The 18,532-nt window shown below is 42.7% G+C and overlaps 1 protein-coding gene across 3 annotated transcripts in view; it reads left to right on the top strand.

Moving 5' to 3' along the window:
* Nucleotides 1-12,497: 12,497 nt before the first annotated feature.
* The window catches only part of Cep70 (centrosomal protein 70), a 60,898-nt gene continuing 54,863 nt past the window's right edge, over nucleotides 12,498-18,532 (top strand). For 2 of the 3 annotated variants that reach the window (XM_052717848.1, XM_052717866.1), the window contains exons 1-2: nucleotides 12,498-12,612; nucleotides 15,564-15,665. In XM_052717848.1, the coding sequence (XP_052573808.1) occupies nucleotides 15,657-15,665 (9 nt within the window). In that variant the 5' untranslated portion in view covers nucleotides 12,498-12,612; nucleotides 15,564-15,656. The other variant, XM_052717857.1, reaches the window with a different exon arrangement.

Consider the following 18,532-nt stretch of genomic DNA (forward strand, 5'->3'; position numbering starts at 1 on the left):
AAGAGGGCAAAAGAAATAAAGATGAAGCCATTAAAATGGGCTAAAACATTAATAGGATAGCCAATTTGAGAAGCACATGTGGATCATGTGGATCCAGAACTTAAATGCATTCTTGTCATATTCCCCTCCAGACATTCTCCAACAGGTATTTTGATGCAGAGGGAAGATATTATATTGGAATGGATATTCCTACCACGTAAACCAAATAAGAAATTAAAGACTTATATAGAAAAGATCTCTGATTTGATTCAAAAAGGTAAACTAAGACTTCACCAGTTGACAGGAATGGACCCAGCAGAAATTGTAGTACCTTTAACTAATGAAGAAATTTCATCACTATGGAAAGATAATGAATACTGGCAGAGAGCCTGCAGTAACTTTTTGGGAGAGATTAACAACCACTATCCCAAAAGCAGAGAATAGAATTCATAAAGAAGACCGAATGGGTCCTTCCTCACATTGTACGACAAAAGCCAATTTCTGGAGTCCTCACATTCTATACTGATGCAAATAAATCAGGGAAAGCAGGATATAAATCAGGAGACTTAAGTAAAGTGGTACAAAGTCCATATAGCTCTGTACAAAAGGCAGAACTGTGTGCCATTCTTATGGTACTGATGGACTTCACAGAACCCCTCAATATAGTCACTGACTCTCAATATGCAGAGAGAGTTGTTCTACATATTGAAACTGCTGAATTTATTCCTGATAATACAGAATTAACTTCATTATTCATACAATTGCAGGAAATCATCAGAAAAAGGGAACATCCTATATATATAACACATATCAGATCCCATACAGGTCTGCCAGGACCTCTAGCACAAGGTAATGATGAGATTGATCAGTTACTAATAGGTAATGTGCTAGAAGCTTCAGAATTTCATAAGAAATACCATGTAAATAGCAAAGGTTTGAAGAAGGATTTCTCCATCACTTGGCAACAGGCTAAGGATATTGTGAAAAAATGTCCTACTTATTCCATCTATAACCAACTTCCATTACCTGCAGGGAGCAATCCAAAAGGTATACAAAGAAATGAAATTTGGCAGATGGATGTGTTTCATTTTGCAGAATTTGGAAGATTAAAGTATGTACATCATACCATTGACACCTATTCAGGATTTCAATGGGCAACTCCTATGAGTTCTGAAAAGGCTGATTCTGTGATCACACACCTATTAGAAGTTATGGCCATCATGGGAATACCTGTACAAATTAAGACAGACAATGCCCCAGCATATGTCTCCAATAAAATGAGACAATTCTTTGCTTATTACAATATAAAGCATGCTACAGGTATACCACACAATCCCACAGGCCAAGCAGTCATAGAAAGATCCAATCGAACTTTAAAGGATATACTAAATAAACAGCAACAGGTAACAATGACTCCTAGAAATAGATTGCATAGTGCTTTATTAACCTTGAATTTTCTCAATGCTGATGAGAAAGGAACAACAGCTGCGGAGAGACATTGGACGACAGACAAAACTCCTGAGCTAAACCAACCAGTTTATTTCAAGGATGTGCTGACCTCAGAATGGAAACCTGGATATGTTCTACGTTGGGGAAGGAGTTTTGCCTTTGTTTCTGCAGGAGAAGAAAAGCTATGGATACCAACAAAATTAATAAAAATTCGATTCGAACAGGAAAAACCCCTTGACGAGGAGAAGTAAAAGATCATCCACCAATGTGACATCTCTACAAGTTGTAAGAAAAATTTAACAATCAAAGGTTGGGGTAGGGTTCTGTTTTTGTCTTTCCAGGATAATGGAAGTACCCATCTTCCAAAAATCACAAGGCCTTGGATATCCGGATGTTTATAGCAGAAAGAAAGAATCTATCTACACACGGTAAAATCTCACTGTCTAACATCTATCTCTCTATCAATCTAGAAAAGTTGTGGTTCCAATTCAATTATAAGCCAAGCTGGCTTTGGAGATGGAATTGGCTCACTCCTTCTCTAAACCCAAGTACATTGCTAAAAGAAAAGTTTGAGAGATTCTTCAGTCCCATATCAGAAGAGCCCTCTGGTGTGGTTCAGAAGGAAACCAATAAAAAGGGACCATTGTCTTCTAGATTCTAATTCTCTCCATGCTTACTCTTGATTTCTCAGAATCCTTTCTTACATGCTATGTCCTCTTTAAATCCAAATCTTCCATTTTGATAACAAATAAGTTTTTCTAATAGCAATCTCAGAAGTCTCCAGAAGGAAGATGGGGCCCCAACAACAACTCTACCCAATCCAAAATGATACAATGGTAATCATCATACTACACTTCTTACCAGAATTTCAGACAATCTTACCCATTACTCTAAGACTTGCTGCAGAACCTACAGTTAGTCTGAGATTTAACTATCTGAGCTTTCTCACAGTACCCAACAGAGATAACATCACCCCCTAAACAGCAGGAAGCAATTCTAAGAAAACGACGCCCCTTCTCCCTTAGGTTTCATAATTCTCAGGGTTATGGATGATGGTTATAGGGTTGGGGGTGGAAGAAAATATTAAACTCAGTATTCTAAAAAAAAAAAAAAGAGAAAAAGGGAAAAAGAAGAAATGGAATGGATAGGTATAAGATATTATGGTAGATTATTGTGTATACTAGTAAACAAATTTAGTAAAATAGCAGCCTTAAATAATTTGCACTGTAATGGATTTTTATATGTTGATACAAATGTAAACTATTTTTATATTCCTGTTTAAGATAATTTGTATATTGATACAAATACAGAACTATATTTGTTATAATGTACATATATTTCTACTCTTATTTGAAATATTTGTATATTGATACAAATGTAAATTTATATCTGTCATACTTTATGTATGTTCTACTTCTGTTTAGGATATTCGGTATATTGATATATATTTAAGATTATTGTCATATTGCATATCACACTACATACTCCTACCTCTGTTATAAATATTGATATATATTTAAGATTATTGTCATATTGCATATTGCACTATATACTCCTACCTCTGTTATAACATGTGTATTGTCACAATTTTGAAGTCATCGTTCTTTACCATACACTTACTTATAGACTGTTTACCTTGTTTACGTGAAGCCTTAGTCCTTAGGTTATTTCGGTAGATAAGACTTATAGATTTATAGTCACCTATGCTTGTCATCTCTATAGTTATGTTAGTTAGGTTATCCAGATTTACAGATACATAGATCAGATGGACAGGTAATCTTCAAACACTTCATAGACCTAGAGAAAATGGCATTTAAATAACTTAGAATTCTGTTGACGTGAGACACAATTTGCTCCTGGCTGCACCAATTTGATCCCGAGAGAATGTTGGGCTTCTAAGACATTTCCATTTGGAAGTTTGTCTTCTTGGCACAAAATGGCCTACTGGGCAAAGAACTGCCCTTGCCTCAACAGCTGACAGTACAAATGCAATGCTGTCCTTTCTGGACAAGCGGGACACAAGGAAAGCGACCACTGTACTCTGCCAAGACAGGGTAAGATGGTCTTTCAGAATTCCTGCTTCGGAAAATGGTCTGTCAGATACTTTAGGCCTGTAGCCAATTTGAATGCACCACCAATGCTGAGAAACATTATGTGACTGTCCAGGCTACCAGCTGTCTCGGTCTACTCTTGCAAGATTCCCAAAAGTTGCTTGCATCCATCTACCATTTCTCAGGTACCATTATATTCCTTCTCAGGTCTTTGATGGGATTGAAGACTAGCAGTTATAGTTACAACTTAGTAGATAGAACATATTAAGTATTAGATTCAGGTTCTTTCGGATAGGACACCTTTTGGAATGATCTTTGTAACATGCCATTTACCTATGCTCTATACTTCTCTGGATTTTAGTATGTGTTTCTTGCTTGATATTGTTTGCATTGGTTGTAGTTCCATCTTATCTAGGTCATTATCCCTCATTATTCCTGGACAATATTTGATAACCATTCCTTTGTATATAGTCTTGAATTAGGTTAGAACCTTCTTATTTAGACAAAAAGGGGGAGATGTAGTGGGTAGCCATTCCAGCTTTGATCTGGAAGTTCCAACCCCCATTGAGACTTCGGCAACTGTCACGCCTACAAGGCGGGGCCAAGGGATGCGCCTGGAGACCTGAGATCTGGATGGGCGGCGCACTCACTCGGGTCCGGGACCTTGGACGGTGAAGGTGGGCCAAGGAGAGCTCCAGAGAACACCGCTGGACTGCGATACACCTTCCCCAGACCCAGCGACCTACCTATCCCTTAACTTGTAAGTTACGCCATTAAATAAATCTCCTTTTAACTACGTGGAGTGGCCTTAATAATTTCACCAAGAGTCTCTCCCTGAACTTGGATCTTGTGTTTTCTTATCTAGTAGAGAACCAGCAAACCCCAGTGACCCTCCTGTCTGAGCTAGGGTTAAAGGCATGGGCTAGATGTCTGGTTTGTTACCTGGGTTTGGGGATCAGAACTCTGGTCCTGATGGTTATACAGCAAGTGTTCTTAATGGGTGGGGCATCTCTTCACCCTTATTAGTATAAAGGGAACATATAGGCACAGATATAATAACAGTGGGTGACTTTAATCAACCCAACTCTCATCAGTAGAGAGATCATCCAGACTAAAAAGCATGAAGCTTCAGAGTTAAAAGGCACCATAGATCAAATGAACTTTAGAAACATCTATAGATATTTCTTTAACATCTGTGGAATACATTTTCTTCTCAGTAGCTCATAGAATTTCTTTAAAACACCATTTTCTAGGCCACAAATCTTAAGAAATACAACAGAATCAAAGTAATTTCTTTTTATTCTATCAGATCACAATGAAGTAAAACTAGGAATAAGCATCAAGGCAAGAGCAATATACACTCTTTTTGGAGGCAAAGTCTTCTCTGTAGCCCAGTCTGCCCGAGAACTTAACAGGCAGCATTTCTCCCGACTCAGTTTCCACATGCTGGGACTACAGGCCACCACGAGTACCAGTCTTGAATATGTAGTGGGTCATTGATGAACTCAAGAAAGAAGACCTATGTCAAACGTGCCTGAAATCCCATCACTCAGAAGGCAGTTAAGAGCACTTGCTGCTCTTAATATTTGATACCCAGCACCCACATTGTGGTTCATAACCATCTGATGCCCTCTTCTGGCTTCTGTGGGCACCAGGCATGCACATATATACAGGCAAAATATTCACACACATAAAATAATCTAAACAAATTTTTAAAAAGAATTGATAAATGGGATTTTGTGATATTAAAAGCTCTGCATAACAGATGATGTAGCAAGGGAAAGAGGCAGCATATAGACCAGGGGAGAATATCTACCAGAATTTCACCCAACAGAGGATTAATATCCAGAATATATTAGGTTTTCAATAGAAAAATCTAAAAGACCAAATAATCCAATCAATAAAGGGGAAAGGTAGACAATTATCAAAAGACAAGATCTAAAAAGTGTTTAATAGGGCTAGGCATGGTGGTGAACATCTTTATGACTAGTGCTGGCCAGGCAGGTTACAGACTGAGACTATCTGAAAGAGGGAGAAAAAGAGAGGGAGAGAGAGAAGGAAGAGAGGAAGAAGGGGGAGGAGGAGAGAGAGGGAACTAACAATAAATACTGGTAAAGGAACTGTTATTGGGAAGGTAAGGTAATGCAGCCACCATGGAAATAAGTATAGAGTATGGAGGTGCCCCCCAAAAATAAACAACAGCAAAACAAAATCCCCTAAAACTATGTAGCTATAGGACTAATTATATACCTGAAGGAATCAACTCAGCATATGCTAGACATACCTATACACCCATGTTTATTTGAGCACTTGGTACAATAGTCACTATATGGAATAAGCCTAAGTGCCCATCAAAGTGTAAATGGATAAAGAAAATGAAGTCTACATAAACACAGTGGAGTATTATTTATCCATGAAGAAGAATGAAATCATGCTGTTACCAGACAATGGATAGGACTGGAAAAAAACAAAACAAAAAAAAACAAAACAAAAACAAAAACCAGAGGCTGAGGCAGAGAAACTACACCCAGAAAGACAGCCGTTACATGTTGAATCTAAATTAAAACAAACAAACAAAAACCCAAAGCAAAACAGACCAAAACATAAGGCATGAAAGCAGAGACTAATTAGAAAAAGGAAGGGGACCTGCAGAAATGTTAATGGATGGGGTAAGGATGGGGCTGTGGGGAGGGATGGTCAAAGCCTTAATGCCCACTGCTGGAGTCTCTTGATAGGGTAACTCATAAAACCACAGGGAGGCAAGTTGCCTGGCCCCAGGGTCAGATGCTACAGAGGTGTGGGCATGGCCACCATAGATGGATGGCTTCAAGCTGTCCTCTGGCCTGCAATCTGGGCTGTGGCCTCACCTGTGCATTTGTGGCCTATGGATCACTTTGCAAAGCAGCGTGTTGGGTCTGATTCCTCAGACGGCAAAGCCTTGCTCCTGCAGCAAGCTTGGGGACTGGAAGCTCTGGAAACTTGTGCGTGGAACAGTTCAGGCTGCCACTTGCCGTCCTGTGTACTTGACCCTACCGGTGTGACTGCCTAATCTAATGCTTTATTCTCTGCACAAGCTTTCCTCACAGCCTGGACCCCAGACATCACCAAGTCCCACCCTGTGAGCAATCCCCAACAACAAACGTTGCTAAGGGCGGTCTTCACAGGGTGCCTGGCTCCGTTGCTGGGGTGAAGTTGGTGGGCAAAACTCCAGGCCCCGTGCTGCTCTGAAGCCCGAGGAAGGTAAAGATTTACCTTCGTGACATTGGTTCTCAAAAACTCCTGGCATCCCCTCCCCTCCTTCTCCCCACCTCCCCATCGTGGTACTGGGGATTGGGCCGATGTTCGCTGTCTCATAAATCGCCCAGATTGGCTTTGAACTAACTCTGTAACCCAGACAGACCTCAAACTTGCAATTCTCTAGAGCTCATTCTTCATTTCTTTAAAAGCCCAGACTACTTAAGGTGGATTTTGTGCCCACACCTCTGTGTGAACTAGCCCTTGCCTTCTCTTTATTCCCATCCGTAAGGATGTAGGCAGGTTGCTTGTTGCTAGATGCGTTCCCAAATGCCCTTCCCTCTGCCCCGACACATCTTTTCATCCCTTCTCTGAACTTCCACTGTGTCAGGTAAGTTGTTTTTCTAATGTCTTTTATTTATCTATTTTTAATTTAAAAAATCGAGTCTTGGTGGCTGGAGAGATGGCTCAGGGGTTAAGAGCACTGACTGCTCTTCTAGAGGACCCGAGTTCAATTCCCAGCACCCACATGGCAGCTCACACCTGTCTGTAACTCCAGTTTCAGGGGACCCCGACACCCATGGCAAAAACACAAATGCACATAAAAATAAAATTATACATACATATATATATATACATATATATATATATGTATATATATATAGGCGTTGGCCACCATGCCTAGCCAACCTTATTTTTAAAAAAAATCGAGTCTTGCTGTGTCATCCATTCTGACTTGCAGTTCACTATTAACTCGGGCTGGCTCAGACTCTTCATCCCACCTTAGCTTCCCCAGTGCTAGGATTACATCTGAATGAAGAATAGGCTTGGATAGTATTAGAGCTCAGGACATACCACCCCCAAAATATTACTGTAGGAGAGTAGGGCATTCTGAAGGTGTTTTTGGCATATTTTGAGCTGATTTTTGTATGTCTGTTAATTAAAAAAAAATTACCAGCATAGCCACCTTATAAAAGTAATGAATGGTCCCCAGACAGTAGGCCCAACAACAGAATAGACACATTTGAAGGGACTGGGGGTTTCTGAGGGCCTAGCAGATTTGAGGGCTCTGGTCACCTTAATGCTGGTTAACGCTGGTGTCGTTTCAAAATTTGCATGTTGAAACCTGACTTCCAACACAAGTATTAAGAGGTGTGGCCTTTAGGAGGTGATTAGGTCATGAGGGCTCTGCTTTCCTGAATGGGATTAGTGTCTTTATAAAAGATGTGACAGGTTCCTTTTGCCTCTTCCACTGGGCATATGTTTTGGAGCCAGGTCCTGTTCCACCTGGCTCAAAATATGCCCATCACTGAGATGAGTTTTGTCAGAGACGATTCTAGAAGCGTATGAAAATGAGAGGGCAAATTTCACATCTGCTTCCTTGAGTGTGTTAGTGACCAAAGTGAAGCAAACAACTTACAGGAGGGAGCTGATGACTTTGGCTCCGGATTCCAGAGGTGCCAGGGTGCCATGGCAAGGTCAGTGTGGTGGATGGAGCACTTTACACCTCAGTCCCCAGGAAGCAGAGCAGGCAGCTCACATGATGACAGACTAGAGACACATGCTCCCAGTGGCCTACATCCTCCAAGTAGGCTCCATTTCTTATTTTCCATCCCCTACTGATAAACCATGATATACTGTGAATTATCGGGGGATTATTCCACTTATTAGGTCAGAGTCTTCATGATCTATTCTGGAAACATCATCACACTGAGAGTTGCTTCACTAATTCTCTAGGCATTTCTCAGTCCAGTCAAGCTGACAGTGAAGATTACAACCATCACAGAGAAGACAGGGTTTAGGAATATTTATAGACTGGAGCATGGAGAAAAGAGATTAAGGGCTAGGAAGTAATTGGTGGTTTAGGCCTTCATGATCAAACTTTAACAAGTACAATGTTCGTGATCAAACTTGAACAATTACAAAGACCCAAATGTCAGCTCTGAAATTGGTGATTATTTATTTATTTATTTTTGTTTTTTTTTTCGACACAGGGTTTCTCTGTGAAGCTTTGCGCCTTTCCTGGATCTCGCTCTATAGACCAGGCTGGCCTCGAACTCACAGAGATCCGTCTGGCTCTGCCTCCTGAGTGCTGGGATTAAAGGCCTGTGCCACCACTGCCCCGTGAAATTGGTGATTTTTAAAACCAGTTAAAAGCATGCAACCAGAAACATGAAGCAGGTTAAGTCTAGAGGGTTTAGTCTGCAATTAAGTGGGTAAAACAAGTGAGGTGTGAAGAATTTGGTTTCATATGGATGCAGGAAGAAGGCACCGTCTTTGAAATAGGCAAAACAAGCCTTCTCTTGACTCTCAATCTTCTAGCACTTTGGTCTGGGACTTCTCAGCCAGAACAAAGCAACAATTTCTGTGGTTTAGAGATTATCTAGCCAAAGAGTTTGTTATAGGAATCGGAATGGGTCCCATCTTCCAGTTTATTTCTGCAGCATGATGATAATGTATGGAAAGAGTGTCCCAACATTGGGATTGATATGGCTGATAAAGTTTAGAGGTGCTAAGTAAGTAAAGTCTGGGAGAGAAGACAGCTGACCAGAGGAGACAATCCATTGATTAGGTTAATAGATCTTGAAGATGATATGACTGAATTCCTCAGCAAATTGTGCTACAGAGATTCTGCTGGGAGAGCACTGCTTTGCTCCTGACCTTGCACAGAGAGAGTCTTAATGAGGAAGACTCCACTGCAGCCTCTTCTTTGTTATTTGTTTTTATTTATAGATTAGAGTTTGTAATAAATGATTCCTGGAAGAATGAAGAGGCGTGGTGGTATACAGAGTGGACGTTTCCAGAGCTGGGACAAGGGCGGCTGATCCCCCTCCCCATACGTAGTTGTCCCCTACTGAACTCCTTTTTAATCAAGTCCTTAATTCTGAGAAACAACTCTTGAGTTGGGAGGACCAGGAAACCCTATTGGGGTCACAGCTCACAGCTTAGTGAAGGATAATATTTTCTCATAAAATTCAAGGAATCTAGCTATCCTTTATAAGACGACTAAAACAATCTGTGAAGTTCTTGCTATGTGCCTCTAGTTCTCACAGCAGCCCAGTGATTATATTCATTCTATTTTACACAGGGACCCCAAAGCCCTTCAGAAGTTACAGGCTTTATATTTGGTGTTAGGCACATGGGATTTGAAATGTTTATGTTAAGAGAACACATTTGTAGAAAAATATTGTGCTTGCAGAAAAATTTGGGCTTAATGCTTGGGGCTCATCATCCAAGTTACACTGACATCTGCACTGGAATTGGACAAGGTGACCCGGAACTCCTCAGCTAGCTGTTTCCTCTCCCCATAGTTTCTGGTATACTGGATTTGAGGAATCTTCTGTGCTGCATTTAATATATGTTCCACAGAGGCAGGACAGCTGTGGGAAGAACAGTCACTTCTTACCTGCCAGGACTACATGGCAGGAAATCATGTCTGAACAAAGCACCATGAAAGGTCTTAAACTTAAAAATGAAACATTCTTGTTGCGGCTGATTGAGCTTTTGACTTTGTTCTGAGTTTCAGATTGCTTCCTTGTTTCTCAGGAGGTAACCAAGGGCTGTTCATCTTTAGAAGCTGCCTCTCACCAACACACGCTCACAGACACTACTGCCTTAAGAGAGAAGCTGGAAATACTTCCATCACAATAGGGTATATTTTGTCTGGGGCCTCCTTTTGGAACGGGTTGGCTGATTTTTCCAAATGTAATTTAAAAAAAAATGGAGAATAAAATAAAAGGAAAATAACCATATCAGATGCCCAGGTATATCAATTTATTTATTTTTTTTTACTGTTACCCTCCCAATATTGGCTATGGACTCAAGGAAGAAGCATCACCACTTTGGAAACTACTTACAATTATGGTGCCCCTCCCCCCTTCATTTCTGGAACTCAGACTTTTGTCACTTGTACATCTCCCAAGCAATGACTGATCAGGAGGCATGGTGTATCTACAGATCTGTCTCAACAGAACAAACAAAAACTAAACTGGAGAAGTTTCTGAGGGAAAAGGAAGTGTGTGGTTCTGGTTGTTCCTCATAGGCAGCTGGAAACTCATTTTAGTATGAATTTATCATGTTTCCAACAGCAGAGACTAACTGGACCCTTTGAAACCTATTGAACCACTGAATTAACCAGTCTTAAAAGTCCACGCCCCCGGGATCTCTGTTTTGTGAACTAATCAATTGCTTTATTGTTTAAGACAGTTTAAATTGGGTTTTCTATTCCTGGCATCAGAAATAATTATAACCCAGGGATGTTTTGCCTACAGATGCAGTTAGAGCAGCTGGACTCAGAAGAATAGTAAAGTCACCCTATTGTTCAGGAAAAGCAATAAGATTGTATTAGGGAGTAGAAAATGAAAATCTGCCAGCCCCTATTAGTGTGACTACCCAGATATAGAAAGGGATGGGGAAGGGAGGAGGCAGGGATAAAGAGAGTTGGGACATGTTTGCAGGGATCGGATACAGTTCAGACTCACAGTGGTTCCACCTGGCTTGAGAGCAGTATTTTCTAAGAGATGTGCCCTTGGAGAGTCACCTTAGTGCATGTGTTAGGACCACGGAGGCCCTGATGGGACTTGCATTGCCACAGACCTTTTGGAAAAGCCTGTTGTCAATAGCGACACCATGTGGCTACAAGGTGCAAGAACAACGATGATAGAGCCCTGAAACTTGAGAGGTCTTCCTTCAGGTTTGTGGAAGGTGGACTTTCCCTTACATATTTTGGATTTCTTAAGCTCTATTAGTTTTTGAAAATAGTGTAGAGGGACCATAATTTTATTTTTTCTTTGAGACAAGGCCTTGTGTAGCTCCCGGTGGCCTTGACTTTTGCTATGTAGCCAGGGATGACCTTGAACTCTTGTTCTCCTGCCTCTTCTTCCTAAATTCTTGGATTACAAGCATGTGCTACCATGCCTGTCTTAGGCAGTGTTGAGGATCAAACCCAAAGATTGGTGCACTCTAGGCATTCCACCTACTGAGTTACATCCCCAGTTACTGTTCCCTACAAGGTTTAGAATCAGTCTTAATTACATCTCAATGGGCACTTCTCCCTCCCGGCTACACATTAGAATCACTTGGGGGAACCTTACAAACTCTGGACACGTGGGTCTCCCATTCCAGAGATTTTGATTTAATTAACCTGGAGGCCCGCAGATCAAGTTTTCAAAGCTTTTCAGCGGTTCAAACTTGAAGCAAGGGTTGTGCCTCCCTGGCCTTACGTAATCCTCCTTTCCTCTCTTGTAGCCGTAAACCCTTTACTAAACAGGCTTATCAGTGTCTAACAGGAGTCCACCTCCCTAACTAGACTGAGCATCTTCAGTCGGGCAGCTCAGTGCTTCATAGACATTTAAAAATGTTCAAGGAGACGATGAAATGCATAAAGAAACGTTGACTGGGGTCCTCCAAATGCCAGCTTATATATACACTGTTCTTAGCCAGGTCTGGAGAGTCAAGCGTGCAGACGGTTCCCGGTAAAAGCTCGCAGATCTGGCTTGAGAGGGAGCTGTAGTGAGCGCAAGCATCCAGTGACGGTGAGGCAGCCCCGGCCTCACTTTCGCTTGCGACTGCTTTGTGTATTTCTAGCTTCTCGCGGATCAAAACGAGACTCCACCTTGGTAACAGAGTCTCGACCCGAAGGTGCGTCCTGGGAGTGTCTGAGCTAAGGACCCGCCGCAGCAAGACTGTGTGGGTGGGAAACCACGCCTCCATGGGCGGAGCCAATAATAGAGCGCGGCGCGGACCCCGCCTCCCTGGCGCTCCTGGTTGGGTCTCCCGCCCCCCTGGGAGGCCATCGACTGCTTCGGCTCGATTGGTCAGCCTGGGCTGCGCTAACGGTCGCGGAGGCGGGGCCCAGGCCGCGGGGCGGGCGCGCTGCAAGCTGCAGGCGGCGGCTGAGGTGAGTGGCACTTGGGGTCGCCGAGGACGTCGCGGGGTCCCTTCTCAAGAGCACGCCCAAAGGTGTCCTCTCCGGAGTCCCGAACGTCTCGCTGACCAGCCAGGGTCCCCGGGGCGGAGTCGCCCCGGCTGCTAGGTGCGAGCTGGGAACCGCGCGTGCAGGGGTGAGCGTAGACCACCCTACCGGAGCCGGCCGGACCCTTGGTGCGGCTCCCTTCCCACTCAGCCCCCGAGCCCCGGCTCCTATCCGAGTGAATGAGGTGAGCGACCGGGTAGGGGAGGCAGGAACTGGAGCTTAGACTCGTCCGTAGCACCGGCTGGGTTTGGGGTTAGTTGGAGGTCCTCGGGGCTGATTCGCTCCCGCTCGCTTTGCCGCGCTGTCAGGTGATAGCGATTTGGAGCAAAGTGCGAGACCGCCGAGCAAGGGTAGGTGAGTACCCCTCCTCCTGTCAGACGCATTACAAATTCAGGGGGAACTCCGCCTTTATGTGAGTACCCCTCCTCCTGTCAGACGCATTACAGATTCAGGGGGAACTCCGCCTTTATGTGAAAGATACCACAAAGCCTAATCCAGATTCCCATTGCCATCCACACAAGCCAATTTGTGCGTTCCCGCCACGACTCGGGCGTAGAGAACAGAGGACACCCTCAGGTGTAGGTCCTAGCCTTCCACCTTGTTTGGGACAAGGTCTTTTGTTTTTCTGCGTCCTACCCGGGACTAGCGAGGAGAGCTGCAGTTAAATCCTCCTTCCATCTGGCCACGGGAGTGCTGCGATTACAGAATTCTCATTTCTGGGGATTCTGGGGATTGTGTCTCAAGCTTTCTTGTGGCAAGCGCCTTTACCCACTGGCTGTCTCTCTAGCCTGCCCCCTTATTTGTAATCATACCTTTCAGCGCTGCAGGCGTTGGTTTCAACCTTCTGCATTTATTGGACTTTTTTTTTTTTTTTTTTTTACTCTATTGTTCAATACACCTGCTTCCCCAACTTCCCTTGGGAAAGGAATTTGATGAGACTTCGTACTGCTTGCTGTGTTGATGAGGCAGGGTAGCAGGCGGTTTTTGCCTCAGCCCAGGACAGGCCAATTCTGGCCTTTCTTGTCATCTGGGATGGAATGATCTGACTGAGATGATCTCCAGGCCTAACTCCCTTTTAAATTTCAGAACAGTAAAAAGCAAGTTGCAATATTATTGGAATAGAGTTATTTTCTCTTTAATTTTTGTGCAAGGTCTCATGCAGGCCAGGCTTGAACTCCTGATTCTCCCACTTCGATCTGAATTGCTGGGATTACTGCTAAACGCCACCACACTCAGCTAATTGTGTGTGTGTGCGCGCGCGCGTATGTAAAGTTTTTTTTGAGACAGGGTTTCTTTATGTAGCCTTGCCTGTCTTGGAACTAGCTTTCTAGACCAGGCTGGCCTCAAACTCCCCGAGATCTGCCTGCTTCTGCCTCCCAAGTGTGCACAACCACTGCCTGGCTATAAATTTTTAATGTATGCTGTATTTTAACAGATCTCCAGATGCCTACAGGGCAATTTCATGAACTGTTGGGAAGCATGAACTGTGCCAAAATATATACTTTCCCCCTACATGATGACTCATACTTGTAATCCCAGTGCTTGGGGGGCTGAGAACAGTGGATTCTTGAATTCAAAACTGGTCTAGGCTTCTTAGTGAGTTCCAGGTCAGCCATGGCTGAATAGTAAGGCCCTGTCTCAAAAAACAGATACATACCTCCAGTTTTTCAGGTTTTTTTCCCTCGTTTTTCTTTTTCCTTTATCTTTATTCTTTTTCTCTCTTCTCTTCCTCCACCCCCTTTCTTTTTTTCTTTCCCCCTTCTGTCTTTTTCTTCCTCTTGAGACAAGGTCTCACCATGTAGCCTGGAATTCACTTTGTAGACCAGTTTGGCCTCAAATTCACAGAAGCCCACCAGGATTTGCCTTGTGAGTACTAGGATTCAAGTCGTGAACCACCATAACCCACTAAAAATTTGTATCATTTTTGATTATGTGTGTGTGCATATGTGCAGATGCCCATGGAGAACAGAGGAGTTGGATCTCCTGGAGCTGGAGTTACAGGTGATTGTGAGCCACATGATAAGGGTGCAGGGAATTGAATTCTGGTCCTCTGGATGAGAGTACATGCTCTTAGCCACTGGGCTATTCTTCTAGCCCCCCTTTTCTTTCTTTCCTTTTTTTTTTTTTTGAGACAGGGTCTCTCTATATAAGCCCTGTCTGTCCTGAAACTCACTGTGTAGACCAGGCTGGCCTCGAACTCACAGAGATCCACTTGCCTCTGCCTCCTGTGTGCTGGGATTAAAGGTGTCTGCTGCCATGCCTGGCTTCTTTTTCTTCTTGGGATAAGGTCTTATACTGTGTAGCCTAGCCTTGGTCCTAGGATGAGTTTTTCTTTCTGAGATTTCAGGGTTTCAAATCTGTGTCCTGTTCATAGCCTGAGGTGGGGAAAAGACTACTGTAAATTATTGGCATATTTGCATTAATAGGTAATACTTTCAAGGCTTTGGTTAATTTGTGGTAGTAATTTGAAATGTGCTCCTGAGAACGCTTACAGATTTCAGTGTGACTAAGAACAGTTACAGAACTCAGAATACTGGGGGAAAGCTTGATCACAGGGGCAGAAGTACTGCACTTCCTGCTCTTACTTGGTGTTCTCAGTACACTTGCAAGTAAGAATAACTACACTTGAAGCCACGAATCAGAATGATAGATTTGGATATCCAGCACACGTTTCAACAAAGCAGTGGGGGGAAGGCTAAGAGAAAAACAAAAGGGTAGAAATTTGATGAAGGACTTTGCACCATTCTTGTTTTTGCGGTGTTTTTAGTCTTTGGTTCCATGGCTGTCTGTACCATGGATACCTGCCTTGTTAATACATAGGATCATTTTTAGTGACAGGCTGAATATTTTAAGGCTTGTATCTTTTTGAAACGTAGATCAAGATCCAGTTTCGGACATGTGACTCACTGGGTGACCATTTTATTGAGATCAACTTGGATGACCAGGTGTAAACTGCAAGAGGAATCACTATGACTGAGGTATGGCTAGTATAATGGATGACTCTAGATTTTTTTTTTTTTCCCATTCAGGGAGATAGCAAACAAAATTTATTGGATATTATGCTAGATGATAAGTTACATGTTTTTTTATTTTTTCCTTCTGACTACCTGATAATTCTGCCAAGTAATATTCATAGTTGAAAGTCAGTAAGAAAACGGAAGTTCAAAGAAGTTCAGTAGACATCGACTCTGTCCTGCTGTGATGAGTGAGCACTACTCAATGTTTTTCGTGTATCTAGTCTTCTAATCTCTGCAAGACTTTTGTAAGCTACCTTTCCTCCTCCTCCACCTCCTCCACTTCTTCTATGAAGAAATCAAGGCACAGAGGGATTAGTATTCCCTGGTTGTGTGACAGAATCCCCAGGCAGTCTGGTTATATGCTAGCTTTCTTTTGGTTAGTATTGCTTTAACATTTTTTTTTTTGTTGTTTTTTTTTTTTTTTGCTGTTATGATTTGGCAAACCTGTCTCAAGTGGCTGGATGGGAGCTCTTTTGCTTATATAGAAACCTTGGATAGGTAAGAAGCAGTTTCCTCAGTGTTGATAGCCTTGAGTTTGAGCCCTGGACTCTAAGCCTTGAGGACTAGAGGCTTAAGGCTCCAAGCTTTCAAAGCCTCAGAATCCCAACACCAAACAGCTACCATTATAGCTCTTGAGCTGTGGCTCTTAACCTGTGCTCTTGAACACTCCCAGTACCTGGACCTTGAAGTCCTCATAGCCTCAGCTCCTGCCTTCAGTTCTTCATAGTCTCTTGACTTTGACACTCTTGCTTTTATAATACACCATTGTCTTTTGTGGTTTTTGTATCTTGCTCTTTCTGCTCTTGCTTCTTCTCTGGAACTCTTCGGCTGCTTTCTTGTGTAGTAGTTCTGGTATCATGTCCTTGGCTTGCAGTGGCTCAGTGGAATTTTTCACTGACTCCTGTTGTCTTAGCTCTTGGTAGCTTTCAGAAACTTTTCAGCTGTCTCGGCCAGAGCTAGAAGCTTGGAGATTTTGTCTCATCTTTGTGCAGCCAGTTTAATCAGGTCTTCCCATGATTAAAGTCTACAAGAACGCAAAAAATCATTTGAGAAAAGACTTTATTGAGCTTAATATTGCAACATGAGGCTTGGGGGTGATGTTAGCTCATAGGAGAGAAGCCTCCTGACTGACCTGGAAATGGTGGAAAATGGCTTGTTTATGTAGCTAGAAGATGGGACTGGCTTGTTTGGATATGGACTGTAATTTTACCGATTTTGATGGTTAGTGCTGTTAACTTGGCAGAATCTAGAATCACTTGGGAGACTGGCTTCTGGTACGCCTGTGGGGAATTATCTTAATTATGTTAATTGTGGTGGGAAGCCCACCCGAGCTGGGTGGCATCACTCCCTGGGTATAATACTGCATCATATAAGTGGAGGAAGGGAGCTGAGTAACATGTTTACATTCGGTCCTATTTTCTGATTATGGATTCCATGGGACCAGTTGCTTTAAGCTTCTTCTGCCTTTTGACTTCCTGCCATAATGGATTACACCTTGAACTGTGGGTAAAAATAACCCCCCTCTCTCTTATTTTTTTGAGAAATGGTCTCACTGTGTATCCTTAGCTGGCCTAGAACTTGCTAAGCAGACCAGGCTAGCCTCAAACTCAGAGATCTGCCTGCCTCTGCTTCCCAAGTGCTGGGATTAAAGGTGTACACTGTCATGCCCATTGACAAATTGCTTTTAAAAACAGCTATGTGCTCTGGGGTGGGTTTCTTGGAACTGAACTTGGGTCCTTTGGAAGAGCAACAAACATTCTTAGCCACTGAGCTCTAGGCCAAAAGAGGATGTTGGATTCCTTGAAGCTGCAGTTACAGGTAGTTGTGAGCTGCCTCAGTTCCCCTGGAAGAACAGCAAGTACTCTGACTGCTGAGCCATCTCTCTAGCCCCAGCAATATGTTCTTAACTGAGCACATTGAGGAATGGGCCAACCCCTATGTGAGTATCTATAGTCCCCCATGACTAAAATCCACAAGGTCCCTTTGTTTGAGAAAGATATTGCTTTGACAGTGACTCCCATAATCTCTTTGCCTGTTGTAGGTAATAACTTTTTCTCTATTCTTTTATGTCCTGGCTGTACCTATTTTGGCTTTGCACTCAGAAAGATGTGAACCCATTGTGTTTGGTTATAGAAAGACTTTTATTCATTAGAATGAAATGGTACTTGTGACTTCTTGGTAAGGATGCTGTTTTAGGGTTTCTATTGCTGTGAAGAGATACCATATCCATGGCAACTCTTATAAAGGAAAACATTTAATTGGGATGGCTGGCTTACAGTTCAAAGGTTCAGTTCATTATCCTCATGGTGGGACATGGCAGAGTGCAGGCAGACATGGTGCTGTAGCTGAGAGTCCTGTGTCTTGTAGGCAACAGGAAGTGATCTGAGGCACTGGGCATGCCTTGGGCATACATGAGACCTCAAAGCTCACCCCCACAGTGACATACTTCCTAAAATCTCTTTCCTAATTCTTTAACCTTGTCTCAAGCATTTAAAGCTGCCAAATGGCATAGCACCAAGGTGTGATTATCAAATTCAAGCTGCCTTTGTAACTCAGCATATTGGCCTTCACTTAGAAACTGATCTTGGAAAATACTAATACCTCTAGCCCTATTTCATTGTTCTATGGCCCTAGGTTCCTCTTTTCATCATGTTTGCCATTGTAACTGAGGACCAGCCTCCAAAATTGCTGTTGCTAGATCTTTCCAGTCTTGGGGGATAATTCTGTTCTGAGTTGTCCATGAATTTAATATCTGCTTCACATAGGGTTAATGTATACCATATGAAATGACTGCTTTCTTAAATCTCCTCAAATCTAACATTTCTATA

Source organism: Peromyscus californicus, unplaced genomic scaffold (genome assembly GCF_007827085.1).
Source record: "Peromyscus californicus insignis strain IS unplaced genomic scaffold, ASM782708v3 Scaffold_11__1_contigs__length_118956290, whole genome shotgun sequence".
NCBI classification, from domain to species: Eukaryota; Metazoa; Chordata; class Mammalia; order Rodentia; family Cricetidae; genus Peromyscus; species Peromyscus californicus.